We start from the raw sequence: 20,745 nt of genomic DNA, 5'->3' as shown, positions 1-20,745 counted from the left end.
CCCTTTTTACAGACTCATCCCGAGTCATCAAATTTTCGTGTGCCATCATGTGCAGTTCTCCCCTAGTACGTTTTACCTTCGGATCCCTGAGTGCGACATTCAGTGTATTCGTGTCCCCAAAATAAATAACCTACGGGCTGAGTAACTTACTAAACAAACCCACTCATTCAGACGACTTCAATAAAATTGCCGGCACTAACACATACATGCCGGGGGCGCACTCATATTTACAGTTCATCTTAACACCTTACAAAATTTACACTAAACCATGGCCCAGGATCAATGAACTCTGCAGGAAAAAGGTAAAAGTCAACCGGCGCACGGGCCGCCACTGCAGGCCCAAGTTGTAGCTGCCAACAGGACAGTCCTTGCAAACTTGTTCGATCCCGGCGCGCATGGAAATGAACAGGGGGGGGGAATCAAAACAGAACGGGGGCTGGTGAATGTGGGCAGTGGGCGTGGATGGCAAAAGCAGGCAGGCAAGGCATGACAAGGCTGCTGTAGCAAACACAGCTGGCAGATGAACTGGCCGGCACAGGCCTTGCAGTAAAACAGCCCGCAGACGGTCGACCGGCACAAGCCTTGCAGCAAAAACAGCCGGCAGTGAAGCTGACCGGCACAGGCCTTGCAGTAAAACAGCCAGCCAATGAAGTGGCCGGCCTCTTGCCGTGCAGTGCAGTTTGATGGAGGGAGTGCGGTGGTGCTGGCCACTCAGAAGGCGGGCTCGGACCTACCTACCTGTCTCCCTCCCACCTATCGCCTTTGCCTGTCACTCTACCTACCCACTCCCTTAATTTGTAAAACCCAATTTAGCCCCAACTTATTTTTTTGTTGTTTTTTCTTTTTTTCTTTCCTCACTATAATTCGTTCCCAAACCCCCTTTACTCTCCTTGTTCGGCTAACCTATCTTCCCCTAGCTTACTCCCAACCCCTCCGTTCCCTTCCCTGTGTCGAGGCCCAATGAAACCTCAAGATGGCCTCCCCAGACTTCAGCGATCTTAACCCAAAGTGGATCCAGCGGCCCACAACGAGAGCGAAGGGATCGATGGTGCGGAGGGGTACACTTCCTATCTACCCTATCCATTTAACTTTTGAACTACCCCGGGGCTTTCAACAAGCGCCTCTCGCTTAAACTATTGGTTCTATCAATCCAGATTCCCTTCGCCTGTGTTGGTGTCCTCGTAAATTTCGAGCCTCACCCCCCAATTTTCCTTCCGTGCCCTCACACGGTCTCATGGCTGGGATGCGTGGCTCCCTTGGCAGGCACTACCCTCTGCCGATTCTCCCACGATGGCACCCCCGGGCACTACACTGCCTCCGAGCCCACCAGCCCCCTAAACACCGGGGAGTGCCCTCCCTGGCGACTCCCCTGAAACGCTCACGTGGCAGGCTGGCTTCCCGGGCCCCTTTCCGAGGGTCACCCGTGCCCACGACACTGCCCACGCGGCTAATGGCACCCCGGGCCCCAGCATCATGTGGGCGCACCCGTGCCCACTTCACCATCCCGGCCCCCCATGGTCCCTTGGCCTACCACGGCCGACTAGCCCGGTGCCCGAGGTACCCACTCAGCGATACTCGCCTTTCGCAGCCACGCTCCCAGCCTGTCAACAGGGCTCCTGCACCCCTCCAAAACAGGTTTCGAGCCTACACTCACACCAACAGCAAAACGACCTCCATTTTGTCAATTTAACTAACCCAGCTAACTCACTCTACACTGACCCCGGGGGTCCCTTGGGTGGGAATCACTCCTCCCCCCAATCACTCATCGCACCATGCATTCCACATTCGCTCCATTCACACAGACCCGCTGGCCTCACTCACTCACCAAGTACATTTCCTTCCACACTTCTCAACTCACACCGCTGAATCCTGCCATCCTGATCACTACTTCTACTAACTACCTCGTGCTCCCACGTCGTCCCTTACACTACAGCACGTTCCTTTTAACACTACGTAGCTAAGCTACGTCCCCACTACACATCCACAGTCTGTCACTGTCTCTAATAATCCTCATTAATTTTTTTCACTCCGAAATCTGCACTAACATCCCTCTAACAAATCCATTCCACAGGCCCCCTGAGGACGTACCCCTGCCCCATGATGCCGGTCTAACACTAACCCATCCCCCTGACTAGTGTTATCCTGTGCCCGGGCAGGGGGGTCTTCCACCCCATGCCCTGGAATCCTGTTCACCCGAAAGCGAGGCTTGCTTTTTTTTTTTCATTGCGCAGCACCAGCACGGCAATTCACAGCCGCACACCTTTGGCGTGACGTCATGGCAGCTGTCCGCATCCCTCGTCCCTCTTGGACGGTACCATCTGGCAGGGATTCACCCTCCTGCCGGATTCCAACCACACGTGCAGCCATGATGTCACCCTGCGCATCAGAATAAAACAAGCCTCGCGTTTCGAGGGGTTCCTCACACGAACACATTTGCTCTGCTCGTTGGAGCTTCACACACACGCTCGCGTGGAGAACCCATCCGGTCCAAATCCGTTATCCTGCCTAACCTTTGTACGTCCGCGGGATCGGCAACATCCACCGCTGGCATTTCCGGACCGGGTTTCACTCCCGCAAGCGCGCACCTGGCGGCCTCGTGCGCTGCACGGCACGAACCTCGCGCTCACTGCTGTGTAAACCCGGCGCGGTCCCCACAATAGCTACGGCCGCTACTCAGCCTTTGTCCCTCTGTCGCCGTCGTCGTCTCCATTCCCTCCACGCGCTCAAACTCCCGCATGTCACGAGACTCACACACCGCGCGATGGCACTCACACCGGGAGACACGGCTGCGTGCTCCCGCATGCCGACCGTCATCTCCCTTGCATACCGCTCTCTTACACACACTGTCTCTCTCACACGGACCCTCTCACTCACACAGGGGGTCTCACTCGCACAATGCGTGCTGGAAAGCACGCATCTCCACACACTCGCAAACACACACACCTGCACAACCACACTGGGGATTCGTGTCCCCACAAGAGTTCCCGGGGCCTCTATACTCCCCAAGCTGCACGTGCACCCGTCCACAGCACTCGCCCCCTCGAACTCGCTCGACACGACCGAACCCACCTGGTCGTGACTCGCTTCAAGGGAGAATAGCGTCTCCCTCCATTCCCGAAGGAGGCCATCCAGCCGCTCGCACCGGGCCACAAAACAGTCCGCCAGCTCCCCCTCATGATCCTCCACTACCTCAATGTGTGTGTGTTCGTCACTAACCCAGTCTTTATCATGCAGTCTCTCCTCTATTTTTCTATCTCCCGTGTCTCTGGCAATACTTTCATTTCCTTCTTGGTCTTTGTTACTTCCCTCGTCTCCATTTTTATTTGTGTCTCCTTTATTAGGGTTGGTCCCAATTGTTCCTTCATCCGACGAGTGGCGTCGATCAACTCCTGTACCGCCGACATTGCTCCTTGTGGTGCTGTCACACATCCCACCTTATTACGTTGTTCTACCCTCTTTTCCATTTTTATTTGTGTCTCCTTTATTAGGGTTGGTCCTAACTGTTCCTTCATCTGACGAGTGGTGTCGATCAAATCCTGCACCTCCGACATTGCTCCTTGTGGTGCTGTCACACATCCCACCTTATTATGTTGTTCTACCCTCTTCTCCATTTTTATTTGTATCTCCTTTATTAGGGTTGGTCCTTACTGTTCCTTCATCCGACGAGTGGTGTCAATCAAGTCCTGCACCACCGACATTGCTCCTTGTGGTGCTGTCACACATCCCACCTTATTGCGTTGTTCTACTTCGTGGCTCCTTTTGAGTCGTTCCTCCCCTCGGAACTTCCTGAGTTCTTCGTTCTCCCTCCGGAGTTTTTCAATCTCCGTGGACTCCAATCTTGCTCCCCGTTTTAGTTGTTCAATTTCCAACTCACATTGTTCTTGTTTTCTGCCCCACATTCTCCTGCTCTTCATTTTCCAATCTCATCGTTTCTTTCAATTGGCTCATTTCCTTCCTGTGTTTCATTCGCTGTTCTCTCACTACTCTTCCTTGTTTCCTCTCCTGTCCTTCCTTCTCCAGTTTCATGGTTTGCTTCATTTGGTTAATCTCCTTTTTGTGTTTCATTTGCTGCTGTCTCATTACTCTTCCTTGTTTCCTCTCCTGTCCTTCCTTCTCCAGTTTTGTGGTTTTCTTCATTTGGTTAATTTCCCTTTTGTGTTTCATTCGCTGTTCTTTGTCTATCTCTTCGCACTCCAGCCTTGCCTTTTCTTCCAATTGGTCAACCTCGGCTTTATGTTCCTTTTGTTTTCTATCCCATTGTCCCTCTCGTTCTTCCCTCTCCAATCTCGTTGTGTCCTTCAATCTGCTGATTTCTCCTTCCTGCTTCATTCCTTGCTCCTTCACTTTCTCCTCGTATTCCAACCTATTCTTTTCCTTTTGTCGTTCAGTTTCAAATTCATACTCTTTCAGTTTTCTATTCCACTGTCTTTCTTGTTCCTCATTCTGCAATCTCGTCATTTCTTTCAACTGACTGATTTCTTTCTCCTGTCTCATTCCTTGTTCTTTGTATTTCCTATTCCACTGTCTTCCTTGTTCCTCATTCTGCAATCTGGCCTTCGCTTCCAGCTGTTCGATCTGTACAGTGTGGTTTCTTAACGTTTCATTCTTTGCTGTCATTCTTTCTTCTTTCACCATCCTCAACTCGTTTTGTAATTCCGTCTCTTTGTTTTGGTAGTTCTGTAACTCAGAAGCTTTTTCCCATAATTCCTCTCTCAATTTGCATGCTTCTTCCCTCCTTTCCGCACAACTTTTCCATGCTTCCCTCCTCATTTCGTCCATTTTCTTCCCTTATTCCTCTCGTTCTTCCTTATATTTCTTTCCTATTTCTATCGTCCCTTTCAGGGTTTCTCTTTTAATCTGACCTGTCCTTACCTCTCGCTCCAGTAGTACCAATTCCCCATCTTGTTTGCGTTTTTCCTTTTCTATCTTTGTTTTCCTTTCTCCTTCCTCCCTCATTTTTCCCTGCAGTTCTTCGAACTGTTCTGACTTTTCCAGCAATTCCTCCGTCTTTTCCTCCAGATGTTCCTCTCCTCTTTTTATCTTCCATTTTAGGCTTTCTCTTTCCTGATTGCCTGTTCTTATCTCTTCCTTCAGTTGCTTTATTTCCAAATCGTGTTCGCATTCTCTTTCATCCAACGTTTTTTTCCATTCCTCTTCCAAGTTCTCTCTATCCCGGGAATTACCAATTCGCTCCTCCTCCATTCTCTTGCTTAGCTCGCTCGTCCCTTGTTCCCACTTAAGGATCCTCAATTCTATTTCCCCCACTTTTCCCTCTAGTTCCTTGGCCTGTCTTGACTTCTCCAATAGTTCTTTCTTTAATTGTTTTACTTCCAGCTCGTGTTTCTGTTTTTCTTTTTTGAGCTCGGTCCTCCATTCTTCCTTCAATTCTTTCCTAAGCCCGGCAATGTCCGGCGAAGGCGCGCTTGACCTCGCCTGCCATGCCCAGGTGGTTTGAAACGGTTGTTGGGAGCGCTCGCCTCGTGTCGCGCCATTCGCCGCGCCATAAATAGCCGCTCGCTCCGTGCTGCGCTGAGGTGCGATCGCGCCGCCATTATGCGACTCAGTTTGCCGGTAAAGTCCGTGCTCAGTAAATGGGGTTGAGCTTCCCCTTTGATTAAAATTACAAGTACCATCCCGGGCCATGGATTCTAAATTATTAAACATATACATTTCAACCCCCGGCACCCGCTCGGCTTGAAATGCCATCTTATTTCACGTAAGCGGTTTTAATTTAAAAAGCTCGTAATTTGGAGGGAACGGGGGGGGGGGGTTCGCTTCGCACACCCCTGGTCCATTCCCCGTGAATTTAACTTGGAGCTTGGAGACGGGAGAGTTTGTATCCCACTCCTGACACCAGTGTTGCGAATTCGCGCCCACCGGCGTGCGATCGACCGTGTGTAGCCAAAAGCGGCCGCCTCGCCCACCGGAACGGACAATTCAGGCGTGACCCTCCGGGAACTACCGCCCGGAGCCAGTCACGGGTGGGGGTTTAACCTCACCACGATCGTGCCAATTGCCCCACCCGCGCAGGATATGGTTGCTCGCCAAATTCGACCTACCTAAGTAGTTGCGCGAGTGGTCGACCGGGCGATCGTACCTCGCCGCAGGTCGACTTCGGACACGAACCGCTAAAGCGGTTCGTTCCATGCTGAAGAGATAACCGAGCGGAGTTATCATCGACCTCGACGGTTCCGATTAATTACCGGGCGTTTTAAACCCACTATCAACCCCTTACGTGATGCAAGATGGAGATTCAATAAAAGGAAGGAGACGAAGAAAAGCGGGAAAACAGTTCAACAAGTAAGCACATTTATTTCACACACACGGAAGCCATGTATATACAGCCATACAATCACGCAACAAAAGCAAATGCAAGGATGCAGAGCTACAACCGAATAAAAGGGGCAATGTACAGGCACAGACACTTAGGCAGTTCTACTTATTGGACACGGCGCCACAGCATGCATTCAACCCGAAAGAAAGAAAGCCACCCTCACAGGCAAGAAGGTAGACAGGTCCGTGGGCCAAATGTACGTGGATCCTGGAGGATCGGCCAGGTCCAGGAGACCGGGAAGGTCTTACCTGCGTCCTCGTGACGCGATGGCAGGCAAGCCGCAATGTTCGCGCAGCTGGCGAGTCCTCTCCGCACGAGCGGTTTTGTTGGCACCACGTTTAGGGTGGGGGAGGAACGAGGCCCCCCCCCTGGCACTATCTCAGCGCGGATGGGGGAGGGGGGAAATTGTTGATGCTCAGGAAGAGGGGAATGGCTGGCTGGCTTGGACCCCGCGACGAGACTAGCGACCCCCACACCGCAACCTCGTTGCCGACCGCCGTCTTCCCTTGACTCGAACTTGAACTCGACCAGCCGCCTGCAACCGAACCGTGCGAACTCCAACTCCTCCGAGAGTCGCCTTGCGCTCGCATCTTTATAGGCCTCAGGAGGAGCCTATATGCAAATATTCGGATCAAAACTCGATTGGAGGCGGGGCCACGCCACCCTCTGTTCAGCCATTGGTCGGGTAAAAAGGGGGCGTGAAGCCTTTTTGATCCTAATTCTGCTCGGGATGAATCCACGTTCATCGCGCTTGGAGGCGGGGCCATACCGCTCGACGCTTGCCCATTGGACGGAGAAAGAGGGGCGTGAAGCCTTTTGGATCCGAATTTCTCCCTCGGAAAGGCCGCCATTCGCGCTCGCGGCTCCATGCGTTTGGCACCAATCGCCGAACGGGCCCTAGACAGCCCGACGTTCAGTGTTCACAGGTGGTGCGGTTGCTGGTTGTGAAGGAGAAAGGCTAAGGTGGTGGAGTTGTTCGGGGGCGTTGTTGAGCGTCTTTAGAGAATGGCGGGTGAGGCGATACTTGCGGGGTTGGGTTGTGGAGGTGAAAGTAGTGGCGGTTTGGTGGAGTTGTTCGGGGGCGTTGTTGATGGTGGCGATTTGGTTGTTGGGGTGGTGTTTGAGTTGTTGGCGGCTTAATGGTCGAAAATAACAATAGAGAAAGAAAAATGGCTAACTCGAAGCGTCGCAGCCCGGATGAATCACACATATTCCCTCTATACAACGGGTTTGGGCTAACTACTCATGAACTTACCGATATATCTCACTTGAGGACTCTTTATGGTGTAATGCTAATTTCCACAACCATAACAATATGTATGTATGTAGAGAGAGAGATATACAGGGTGAGTCAAAAGTAGCACCCGATTTATGTTTTTTTCGGCTGTCAGATTCTTTCTGGGAAGTCATGTTGTTAATAATTGTCTTACAGATTATTAATTTTATCCCAGAATGTGGATCGGCCGCCGTGGTCCGATCGAGTGGCCGACACGCTCCCCAGACCTTACACCTCCAGATTTCTTTCTTTGGGAGCTCATGAAAGACCTTGTTTATCATGAAAAGCCTCGTACCATTGAGGAATTGAAGGCTCAAATCACTGCAAAGTTTGAGGAAATTGATATCGAACTCTGCAGACGTGCGTGCCGCTCTGTGCTGGCTCAGCTGCAATCGTGCTTCAATCACGAGGGAGGGCACTTTGAAAATTGCAAGTAAAACAGCTTGGTCGAGTTCCGTAATAATTTTTTTCTTGAATAAATAGTTAGATAAACATGTCATTCATTTATTTATACCTTCTTGGACACTGTAATACAAATGGCAAACAAACAATCAACTGACAGAAACCGGGCGCTACTTCTGACTCACCCTGTGTATATGTATGTATATATATATATATATATATATATATATATATATATATATATATATATATATATATATATATATATATGTATATGTATATGTATATGTATATGTATATATATATATATATATATATATATATATATATATATATATATATATATATATATATATTTACACATTGTTGCGGCCATGGGTACTGAGACACCAGCTTGTCACTCGGGGATTAATCCCCGGTTGTCCTCGGTAGAGCCGGACCTGGGGCCACCGCTCAAAATTACCGTTATGGTACGGTGGGTTGTTTTAGAACCACGAACGCCACCCAGTCAACCACGAGTTCCAGTGTCCACCGTCTAATTATGCCATTTAACTCGAGGTCACGTGGTTACCTGAGCGGGGAGCGTGCCCTCAACAAACCACCAATGTTATCTCGATTAGATTTTAATTAGGGCGGCCGAGCGTTTTAACACCTGGTGCGTGCCGACTTTTTGGTCAAATCTATGGTAATTACCTCCCAGTCTATCTCGGTCCGGCCAATGCTAGACCAATGGAAGGAAAGGACAAGCAGACAGGTTGGAAATCGACAAATAATTTATTAATAATAAAATAAATAGTTAATAATAATAACTAGTTAAATAAATAGTTAATAATAAATTTAATTTTTAAAAAAGAACTTTTTATTTTCTGAGGTAAATAAAGAATAAATTTCAAAGCAAAATTATTCAAAATGCCAGGAAAGAGACAAAGAGCAGATGCTTATCAGGGGTTGACTTAAAGCTAAACACAGACAAGGGTACACAGCAGATCATTCGGGGGGGGGGGGTGGGAGAGGGGAGAATCGTCTCGCTCACCAGAAAGTAGTAATCCGTGAAGTGAAAACATCCTGAAATGTGTGCGTGCGTGTCACGTCCGTCGCCAGCACCCAGCCTTGCCGGGCACCCTCTCGCGAACAGCCCTGAATGCCAGTCGACGTCTGGAGGGCACCGAGATCGTCTGTCGCGGGTTTCGACCCTGGTGTTATTGGTGACCGACCCGTGCCTCACTTGTTGGTGGCGCTGCTCACACCCACACGCGCACCACACGCTCGCTTGCTCACTTGCGGGCTTGCACACTTCCTCCTCCTTTTCCTCTCTGGCTTTCTTTCGCCTCCGCTTTCCTTTCACTTCTCTCGTCCTTTTTTCCTCTCACTTCTCTCACCCTTTTCCTCTCACTTTTCTCACCTCCGCTTTCCTCTCGCCTCAGAACGGACCTCCATTCATTTTATATCTGCGGCCGTCTCCGCGGGCACAGTCTGCCCCAAGCTCACTCCGCCACACTTGCACACGGTTACCATGATGACCCGTGCGCTCGGAAATATAAGGGCGGGCTTCAGAGCTCGCGAAAGAAATGTGTGTAAACGTGTTTTTCGTTAAGAAAAAAACTTCCCATAAGAGAAGGGATCTATTCTTCACCCTTCTCAACGCATCACATTTAAGATCCCATTAGACATTGGGATGGGGCTAATCTGAACATGCATTTCAGGAAATAACTGTCTGAGGACCTGGATGTGTGGATGCATTCATCAGACGGATTCTGAAATCCGTAACAATATTTTGTTGCGGGCCGGGGACCGGTGGCGAGAACGACCTCTAGGTGGGGGAAGTTGCGTCGCCTCCCACCAGACACCCGGAATTGTAGGCCGTTGATCACGGATAATTTCGTGAGCCGGCGGGTCGCTTAACCGACCGTAGACGCCAATACCTCCACCGCGTAACGTAGGGTCTTTTTGTCTGGAACCAATTTACCTAATTAACCACGCGGTGTCTTCTACCGGGAAGCCACGCCCTCGGTACGTCTTGCCCGAACCGGATCACTCTACCAACTACCAACTACCTTTCCAGTTCGGATGTAGCCGAGCGGACCCGCCAAGAACGTACCGGCTAGAATGAACAGAATATCGGGGATAATGACCCGGCTAACCTTGGATCCGAACCATGCTGGACCAATGAAGGAAAAGACGAAAACGAACTGGGAACATTTCTAATAATAATTTATTTACAATAAAGCGAGGAAAGTTATGTGGTAGAGGTAACAGGTTTGTTGGGGATGTTATGCAGGGAAGATGAGAGAAAGATGTAGTGCGACAATTTTACAGCAACTTATAAAGCAGACACAGAGCAGACTTGTCGCGAGAATAATACAGGCAAGATTTACAAGGTTCGAATAACTTATACAGTTTCTACTTAAAGACTGGCGCCACACACTCGGACAAAATAAACCCAGTTGAATGGCAAAGGACTTTTGTAGCCAGGGAGGGAGTTGAGGTCGCAGTTCTCGGTACCCGAGTTCCGGGAAAAGGGATTCTCCGTGGTGCGGTACCTGACAATGGTCGCGCAGCTCGGCCCACAGCCGCACGTGTGGAGTTCGTGTGTGTGTGGAATCCAAGGCAGCCAGGATCATTGGGTATCTCCCACGATGAGGCTGAGTCTTTGGGTCTCTCACCCTCTCACTCTCAACGAACGACCCCCAAATAACTCCTTAGATGCTCCACAGATCTTTCTTTAAACGATCCTGGTCTGGGACAGGATTCGGGCTTCCAAGCGTCTGTTGCAGTTTCGCTTCCTTTCCAGACCCCCAAAGAACTCGAGACTCCAGCACAGAATGAACTGTCTCAGCACTTCACGAACTCTCCGAACTCCAAGCACACCACCCTGAGGATGGTGTCGTAATTTATCCATCTCCCTCAGCGGGGAGGGGCCTTGGTGAAACTGACGTCGCTGTCTGCCTTGGTTGGACGGGGCTTCCATGGGTCCGCCCTTTCTGGGTGGGGTTTCAGCCATATCGGGAAGCCCACCCCCTCCACACGTGCGGACTCGCCAAAAAGGAACTACTCCAAGAGGATTTTGCCTCGGACAGCGAGTTGCCGGTTTGGTGAGTCGGTGAACACGCAGTTGTTCAGCCCACATGCGAGTAACAAGCGAGAGGAGGGGCAAGCAGGCAGAAGGTACCGTGGGTTGTGGTGGGTTTGCTTTTGCAATGAAATGGAGTTGCTGAGGAAAAATGTTGAATGTTGCTGAGGAGAAATGAGGGCGAGCTTCAGACCGCTTGAAAAATATGTGTGTAAACGTGTCTCATAAAGAAAAAAGCTTCCCACAAGAGAGGGGATCTATCTTTTACCCTTCTCAACGCATCACATTTGAGATCCCATGAGACATGGGGATGGGGCTAATCTGAACATGCATTTCAGGAAATAACTGTTTGAGGACCTGGATGTGTGGATGTATTCATCAGACCGGATTCTGAAATCCGTAACTATATATATATATATATAGTTACGAATTCTCGCCCGCCGGCGTGTGAACGACCGCGTTTAACCGAATCGCGGCCGCTTCGCCCACCGAACGTGCAATTCAATCGCGACTTTCCGGAACAACGCCGAAAACCAGTCACTGGTGTGCTCCAAGCACACCACAACCTTGTCCGCACTCTACCCGCGCTCTACAGGGTCCGATCGCCAAATAATCGATTTACGTAATTATTCGCGTGGGTAGATTACCGAGAGATTGTACCTCAGCGAGGCCTGCTTGGACACGAGCCGCTTTAAGCAGCTCGCTCCGTTTTGGGATAACCGAGCGGGGTATTATCGCGAGGCCTCGCTGGACCCGATTCTATTATCGGCTATTAAAAAGCCCGCTATTATTCCGTGATGCAATACGGCAGTTCAATGGAGGGAAAATGACGCGACAAAGAGGTCAACATTCAAACAAGCACATTCATTCACACACGTATGCAGTCAGGTATTCATGCAGGCACGTATACAAGCATGCACATATGCAATTATACAGCCAACAAAAACAATGCAAAGGAACTACGACCGTTTATTTATTCTTTACACACTTATACACAGTTCTACTTAACAGACTCGGCGCCACAACTTTCATACAAGGAAAAGCAAGGAAAAACCCCCTCAAAGACAAGGGGCTAGACTAGACCTCTCGGGCTCTTTATGACATGGAGCTTTGAGGACCGAAGGAGCTCCAAGAGGCTGCGCAGGTTACCTTCCTCGCTGTGGTGACCCGCGACATTCCGTCCCCACGGCAGCTAGCATAACCGCGGCTCGGCCGCGTCCTGGTGATTTGGGCCCCAGCCGGCAATGCCTGAGAGGAACGAACGGGTCTTTGCTCTTTCTGAGTTGATGCTCTCTTTAAGAACCCGTCCATCCCTCAGCGATGCTCGGACTGTTCCGAAGCCCGATCACCTCAGACCATTCGGTGCTGGTTGGCGAGCTCTCTCCGGCTCGCACACGAACACGAATCTCCACGTGGCACAGCAGGTTTGGCCGTGCTCCCAGCTCGCGTCTCCTCCGCTCTCCTCAGCTTCTCCACCGACTGCAGGCTCCAGGCTCTCCGAACCCCGCCAGACACTCCACCGACTGACCGCGCTTGGCGCTCCGCTTATATGGGGTCCGAGAGATGAGGTTTGGCCTTTGCACTCTCACCTCTGACCCCCACTGGCTCCGCCCCTCTCGCTCTCTTGATCCGAATCTCAGACGAAGCTTGCACAGAGCGGACGTGGGCGAGATCACCGACTTGCGCGGCGAGCGGACGTGCGCGAGATCACCGACTTGCGCGGCAAGCAAACCCCCGCGTCTGCCGTAGCGATGTCGTTCGATGCGGACTCGCCGTGGCTGGCGCAAAGATGGCGTCGCTTCGGAGATGAAGGTGAGGTGATGTTGTTCGTGTTGATCTATTGGGGGAGATGTGGATTAGGGGATGGTGAGGACATGTCGTTGTTGTGAAGGCGGTTGTGGAGAGGGTGGTTGGTAGTTGGTGTGGTGGAGAAGATGGTTGGTGGTTGGCTTGATGGAGAAGGTGGTTGGTGGTTGGCGTGGTGGAGAGAGAAGGTGGTTGGTGGCTGGCGTGGTGGAGAAGGTGGTTGGTGGTTAGAGTTGCGGAGAAGGTGGTTGGTGGTTGGCGTTGTGGTTGGTCCAAAATAACGATAATAAAAGAAAAACGGCTACCTCAAAGATCACAGCCCGGGCGACACGAATTATGCCCATTAGACAACGGTGGGGAAATCTATCTGAACACAGACTTATCGGCATAACTGATCTAAGGACCTATATGGTGCTCTGCGAATTTCCACAGCCGTAACAATATGTGTATATATGTATATATATATATATATATATATATATATATATATATATATATATATATATATATATATATATATATACATATATATATATATATATATATATATATGTATATATATATATATATATATATATATATATATATATATATGTATATGTATATGTATATGTATATGTATATGTATATATATGTATATGTATGTATATGTATATATATATATGTATATATATATATGTATATATATATATGTATATATATATATGTATATATATATATGTATATATATATATGTATATATGTATATATATATATGTATATATATATATGTATATATATATATGTATATATATATATGTATATATATATATGTATATATATATATGTATATATATATATGTATATATATATATGTATATATATATATATGTATATATATAGTCATCCGCCGTTTATTGTGGGTGTTACGTTCCAACCCCCCCCCCCCCCGCCAGAAGTGAAAATCCGTGATGAATCGATGCCTCCCAAAAAATTTGACTCGTCTGGTCTGGTCAGCTTGGCAATGATCGGGTTTGAGGTGCCGGAGATCGACTCGTCTGGTCTGGTCGGCTTGGCAATGATCGGGTTCGAGGTGCCGGAGATCGACTCGTCTGGTCTGGTCGGCTTGGCAATGATCGGGTTCGAGGTGCCGGAGATCGACTCGTCTGGTCTGGTCGGCTTGGCAATGATCGGGTTTGAGGTGCCGGAGATCGACTTGTCTGGTCTGGTCGGTTTGGCTGTGCTCGTCCAACCGTGGCAAACCTTTATCCTTCCCGAAGCATATATCGAGCACTTTAACCTTCTCCTGGAGCGTCAGGACCTTCTTCTGGTGCTTCGGTTCCTTGCCAGAAGCCTTAGAAGGTGCAGGGCATTTGTCCGGCATCGTAGGGCTTGGAGAAAAAAAAGTAGAAAATATTCGAAGTTCACAAGCGAAACTTTGTCTCGTGCGTTGTGTGACTCGTCAAGCACCACGCGTTATAATTTTTTGCTTAAATAATTTATATTTTATTTATTATTACCGTGATATACCGGGGAAATCCGCAGAAAAAAATAGTCAGGTTCCAAGAGAAAACCCGCGATGAACCGGGGGTGCGATAGGTGAACCGCGATATAGCAGGGGATTACTATATATATATATATATATATATATATATATATATATATATATATATATATATATATATATATATATATATATATATATATATATATATATATATATATATATATATACACACGTTCCCAGTTCAAACCGGGCGTAGTGGCGTGTGCCTGTTATCCGGCTACTCGGAGGCTTGGGTTGGAGGATCACTTGAGGACGGGAGCTCTGTGCTGGGCCGCGCAATGAGAGGGTGTAGGGCAGCCCTGAATCATGGCAAAACCCAATCCTTCTCCCTGTGTTGTAAGAGGCGACCAGGGTTGCGTCAGGAAGGGCATCCGGCGTAAAACCTGTGCCAAATCAGTATGCGGATCATAACGGATGATCCGCTGTGGCGACCCCAAACGGGAGCAGCTGAAAGACGAACAACAACATATATGTTCCCAGTTCGTTTCCGTCCCTTCTTGAATTGGTCCAGCATGGTTCGGATCTGAGTTTAGGCGGGTTTTATCCTCGATGAACCGTTCATTCCAGCCGGCACGGCTTTGGCAGTTTCCGCTCGGCTGCACCCGAACCGGAGTTGGTTGTCGGTAGTTGGAACTCTACCGCAGTCGGTAGAGTGACCCGGTTCGAGCAAGACGTGCCCAGGGCGTGGTTTCTCCGGTCGTCGAAATCGCACAGTTAATTAGCTAAATTGGTTATAGACAAATAGACCCAACGCTACGCGGTTGAAATATTGGCGACCACGGTCGGTTGAACGTCCCGCTGGCTCGTGGAGTTAACCGAGCAATTCCGGGCAGTTTGGTGGGAGACGACGCAAGCTTTCCCCACCTGGTGGTCGTTCTCACCACCAACCCCCGGCCCACGACTATATATATATATAGTGTGGTGTGTGGTGGTCATTTTTTCTCAGATGGCCGAACAGATCTTCGTCAGACTTTCATAGGTTCATCAGTGAGTGCCTGAGAGAGTTTAAGACAGTTTGAAAGTTTTGGAATAAATATATAAATAAAGTTGGATAGTTGTCTTTTCAAAATCCCTCTATAGTGCCCTCATCCTTTGTAGCTATGTGAAAGTTAATATTTAATAATCCCCGACCCCATTCCCAAGTTGGCCTCGTAGGTGTAGTGAAGTGTTTTAGGTCCCCACAAAAAAAAAATGGGAAAAAAAAATCATTTCTTCAAAAAATGCGACGCTACGTACCCCTCCATCCAAGTCAGTGATAAATTGTGGAGATCTCTGGTTATGAGTCACGTTTTGCTTTAAAGTGTCCCCCTACAGTGATGCAAAGTCTTGTACGATAGCATGGAGGTACACACGCTCACTTTGAAGCTGTCTTTCCTGGGTTTGAATCCTGAACCAGCTATAAACGGTTATCCCAGTTTTTCACAGGGAGGTGATTCATCAATGTGTCTGCCATCCCTCAGATGGACGTTAAACTGGGCATTCTGTCTGCCAGCATTAGTTCCATTGGGATCACGCTCTGTACAGAGCTTTGTTGCTGCCGAAGCTGTCTCCTGGGCTATTGGGCACAATCCTGGATGGGTCGCTACTCCGACGCAGGATACTTAAATGGCTCACTCATCCCAGCAAGCTGATACTCGTTTTGCCGACATCGGAAGGATGGCAGGCTGAGTCGACCCCATCTGGTATTAATTCAACGGCCGAGCAGGATTTGAACTCGGTAGCCTAGGTACCCAAGCCCACCATGCTAACCATTAAGCCAACACCAGGCATGCATTAGTTGGTGTACATTAAAGATTCTATGGTGTCCGTCGTGAGCAGTAGGCGAGCTATCGCTAACACCATCAAACGAATGACAACTTCCTGCTCTAACTACTGCTCGGAGAGGATAGAAAACTGCCCAGCATCACCCAAGAAACTGCTTTGGCAACACCAACACTCTGTAACAGAGTATGTAGATTGCATAGGAGGCAATCTGTGCATCCCAAAATATTAATAATAAAGTGTGTGTGTGTGTGTGTGTGTGTGTGTGTGTGTGTGTGTGTGTGTGTGTGTGTGTGTGTGTGTGTGTGTGTGTGTGTGTGTGTGTGTGTGTGTGTGTGTGTGTGTGTGTGTGTGTGTGTGTGTGTGTGTGTGTGTGTGTGTGTGTGTGTGTGTGTGTGTGAGAGAGAGAGAGAGAGAGTCAGTCCCTTCCTCCCGTCCAAATGGCCTTGCTTTCTTAACCCTAATCCCTTATCCTGAATCAGATAATTAGTACTACATGTGAAAACGCTTAACCCATATGCCGGAGCCCCAGCTGTCGCTCTCCTCTTCGTTTCTTCCTTTCCTTTCACCTTGTCCAAAAGGTTGTGCGAGACTTGCGTCGCTTTTCCGCCATGCACCTGGATCACTGGTTGCGGAGGCTCAAGATCTCCTGCCAAAGGTCTGATGGTCTGCAAGAGCACTTTATGCACAAGTGTCATTGATTTATTTTAAAAAGTAAACAAATCTGCATTTTTTTTTTTCGTTACTGATAATGTCATTTTTTTTTTGGCTTCTTTTTTTGAAGCAACCATGTACCTTTTCATCTGGTTAACTTACTTGTCACCTAAAGTTTGAATAATTGAAAGTTTCCTTTGAGAGATTAAGATTCAACCGCCACGTGGACCATACTCGATGAGACAAGCACATTGCCCCCTTATCGAAGGTCATTCATGAGCCATTTGGGTTTGTTTTTTGTTAACCAACAATCCAGTCCAGTTGTGATATGTTATTTCTCTTGAGATTAACTTGGTTTCCAACAGTTTGAAATCCAATTTGTTAATACTGCTTGCTGCCTTCAGCCATATTTAAACCCATAATCTCTGGGATGCCACTTTGTTGCCCTCTCTTTTCTCAGCCAACACCATAGTCGGTTGTAATTTAAAAAAAAATTGTGTGTGTGTTTTTGTTAAAAGTGTACTTGAGAGCATAATCCACTTGTTCTTGCTCAGTATCCCAGAGAGTGATGATGGTTGTTCACTGAAAGTCCCTGACGAGCATTGGTTGGAATGGCTGCTGTTTCGGACAATGGGAGCTTCCCAGCTTCTCGTGCACACACTCGGGATGATCTCCCGTGCCTTCATGTATCCTTTGTGAAGCGGTTGCCTCTTCAGGATACCCAGCTCATCCTGGACACCCTCGCCCCAATATTCTCCGCCAGTACTATGTGCAACAGTAAACATTGCTTCCCTTTTGATTCCTGAATCGTCGGGACTCACAACTGTCATATTTTGAGCAAGGGTCAGAGATTGAGTTTGGGCTTGATATTTTCTTTAGAGGAAATCTAATGAAGAAGCTTAGTGTGTAAATTATAGGGCAATGACAATAGAACACACTGTGACAAGTCGTTACATATTTGATTTTTCTGGCAATTTTTCAAATCATTGTGGGAAACATTCACAATATTAGGCTGTGTGAGTTGTCCGTTCATGCCAACTTGACCAGAGGCTCGCTGCGGTACTAAATGTTCTTGTAAAATTTATTTTTCCTTGATGGGAGTGCCCAGCTTGACTGTGCAGCACCTCAGTTTGAATGAACACGTGCAATTAAATGTAATCCTTACCTGCACGCTCAGCCGTCTTCGGTACGTACACTGAACTGCAGTTATAAACACCGCGGAACTCTAAATGTTCAGATTTGTTGGACGTGCGTTCGTGAAAGGAAGTTGCAGCATTTAGCATTCGTGACTGATTTGCCGAAACTGATCATGTAATCGGGTATTGGTATTCTATTATGTTTTATTGTCTGGGATTGATTCTCGGTGAAATAGGATTTGACTACAAACTGTCAATCTGCTGCTCCGTAAGCGGTATCTGCACTCACTGGCTTGTGGCTGGGAAAGATCCCACACAATGTCTACCTTTTGTCTACAGGGTTTCTTATGCTCTGCTCTGTCAATCATTCTCGTCGTCATTGTACACACCATTCAAAATTAGAAGGCTATTGTGTGCCGATACCTTGGAAAAAACAATTCTCTCCTGTAATCTATGCTGACTGCATCGGCATGTCAGAGTATGTATTGCTGATGGTGGTTCATAAGGCCTTTTATTTGTTTTTTTTTTTCGTGTGCACTGAACAAATTGGATTATTACCTCTGCCACCAAAGGTGGATGGAGGTTATGTTTTCACCCCTGTTTGTCTGTCTGTCTGTCTGTTTGTCTTTTTTTGTGAGCAGGATATCTCACAAAGTTATAGACCGATTCAGACCAAACTTGGTGGACAAGCTGGGTGTGTGACAAGGACAAATTGATTACATTTTGGTTATGATCCGTTCACGAGAATTTTCAAAGTGATTGTTCACTATTGAGAGATGGGGCCAAAAACGATATATAAGCACGATATCTCAAAAAGTTGTGGACGGATTGTGACAAAATTTTGTGGATGAGTTGGGTCGCTGAAAAGAACGAGCTGATTAGATTTGGTTTCGGTACAGATACAGATCCGGCCTATCGGCGGGATACAAGATGTGAACATTTAAGCTTGGTGGAGGTCTGCACTCTATCGAGTGCCGTTCTAGTTGGAGACTGGAGTTCCCCAAAGCAGTGTTGTAGATCCAGTCTTGTTCCTTAAAAAAAGGAAACATACTTTTGGGGATGGGGAGAAGGGTTGATGGTGGAGATAGTAGAGGTACATTTTGAATTTTTTTTTGTGGGGAAATCATGAAAGCTTATTCAATTACAGCATCAGAGTGGATTGAGGCATTTTCTTGCTGGTGTTTCACCATGAGACAATGTGAATGTGAAGTAGTGGATGTTGCGTGTATCCATTGCAGAATTTTTCTTCGTGTTCTGTTTCATCGGCTATTGGCCTTGTATGAAGCAGCGCATCATGCCCGAGCTTGCCTGCTCATCTGCCAGCACAGCAGCCCCTCAAATCCCAAGACCTTCCCCATCAACCTCAAGGTCTGGTTGGGACCAAAGGCCAACAGTATCTTATCCGACAAACCAAAGGAGGAGGCCGCTGTCTCAGCGCTTGACCGCCTGTTCCATCAACCTAACCCAAAATTTATTATCCCTAACGAAGACGAACTTGCAGGATTCGTGGAACCCTTGCAAGAGATCAACTGTGCTGAACAACCTTCAAGAGGAAACTCTGGTGAGGATGGATCAGCCTGTTACACAATGGTAACTTTCGAGGGGTTTCAGTACTCATGATGCAGTAATCGGGCGGCACATTGCTTGGCAAGCTAAACAAGCGAGAAAAGGTAAATGAGGCCAAATAATTAGCATCGCCTTCCATTGCAGTAATTCAGAATAAAGAGATAAACGTGCTAGATTGTGGAGCTACTGATGCTATCGTTGCCAGATAAGTGAATACAACCGACATGGCGGTGCACACAGCATTATGGGATACCTCTGCAAATCCTCTACATAGTAAGGGTGTATTTTAGTGAGCCTGCTGGAAAAGAGGGGTTAAACAATATGTGTTTATCTCATCAATGATAAATTGAACCGAACTGTGACATACTAAGAGGTAATTACTCGCACCGAAGGAGAGGGTATTGCATTTGGGTCCGTTTGTTTGTCCGCGCAGAACTTTCGTGTTTTTCTCTACAACCCCTTGTCAGATTGTGACACAAATTTCACCATAGGTGCGACTACTTGTGAAGAATGTTTTGATGATAATTATGACGTCATTGTTCACGTGGCATGGCAGCCAGCACAAATGTTCCCCAAGGCATGGGTGTACAAGTTTGTTTAGGAGTAATTGATAGGTCACATGGTGTGGTAGCCATATTGCATTGAAGAAAATATGAAATAATGTTTTCTCTTGAACTGCTTAATCAATCGACGTGAAACTTCACAATTATGATGTAGTCGTGATTGGGAATACATATTTTTAAATTTCAACTTGATCAGACGCACGGTCTGGCAGCCAGAATTTTTTTTTTACCTGGGTTCTTTTTAATTTTTAAATTTTTTTTTTTTTCAATAAGGCTCACTTTGCTGTGCCTAGATGGGTTTGAGGGTAAAGGAGTAGCATCTGAAATGTAAACCCTATCCAGGTTCCTCCTGATGACTTCATCTTTGCTTTTTGCTTGTTTGGGCTCCTGATGACTCCAATGCAGGACTGTACCTATTTGGTCTTCCATTTGATTTGAATTGACTTCAGAAAACGTCATGGGTAAGGGTCAGGTGTCCAATCAAAGCGGGATGTCTTGGTACCTGGTCATCACTGCCTGCAGTTCTAATTACGTCTCATTAATTACTTAACACACCAGCACACAAACTCCACTCAAAACTACACAAACGCCACACAAAACAAATCTTGGCAAGGGTCTGCAATCTCCGATT

General features: G+C 47.7%; 1 protein-coding gene across 4 annotated transcripts in view; it reads left to right on the top strand.

Moving 5' to 3' along the window:
- Nucleotides 1-20,745, top strand: part of RMP64 (ribonuclease MRP subunit p64) — a 42,335-nt gene that overhangs the window by 11,059 nt on the left and 10,531 nt on the right. For all 4 annotated transcript variants that reach the window (XM_085862457.1, XM_085862451.1, XM_085862466.1 and 1 more), the window contains 4 exons: nucleotides 16,777-16,853; nucleotides 17,404-17,535; nucleotides 17,958-18,035; nucleotides 19,224-19,546. In XM_085862457.1, coding sequence (XP_085718583.1) covers nucleotides 16,777-16,853; nucleotides 17,404-17,535; nucleotides 17,958-18,035; nucleotides 19,224-19,546 — 610 coding nt within the window. The remainder of the gene's footprint in view (nucleotides 1-16,776; nucleotides 16,854-17,403; nucleotides 17,536-17,957; nucleotides 18,036-19,223; nucleotides 19,547-20,745) is intronic.

This window comes from Eptatretus burgeri, chromosome 2, assembly GCF_056783735.1.
Source record: "Eptatretus burgeri isolate ZD-2024b chromosome 2, Ebu_testis_v1, whole genome shotgun sequence".
Classification (NCBI taxonomy): domain Eukaryota; kingdom Metazoa; phylum Chordata; class Myxini; order Myxiniformes; family Myxinidae; genus Eptatretus; species Eptatretus burgeri.
The sequence above is the reverse complement of the archived record's forward strand: the minus strand, read 5'-3'. Positions and strand labels throughout refer to the sequence as shown.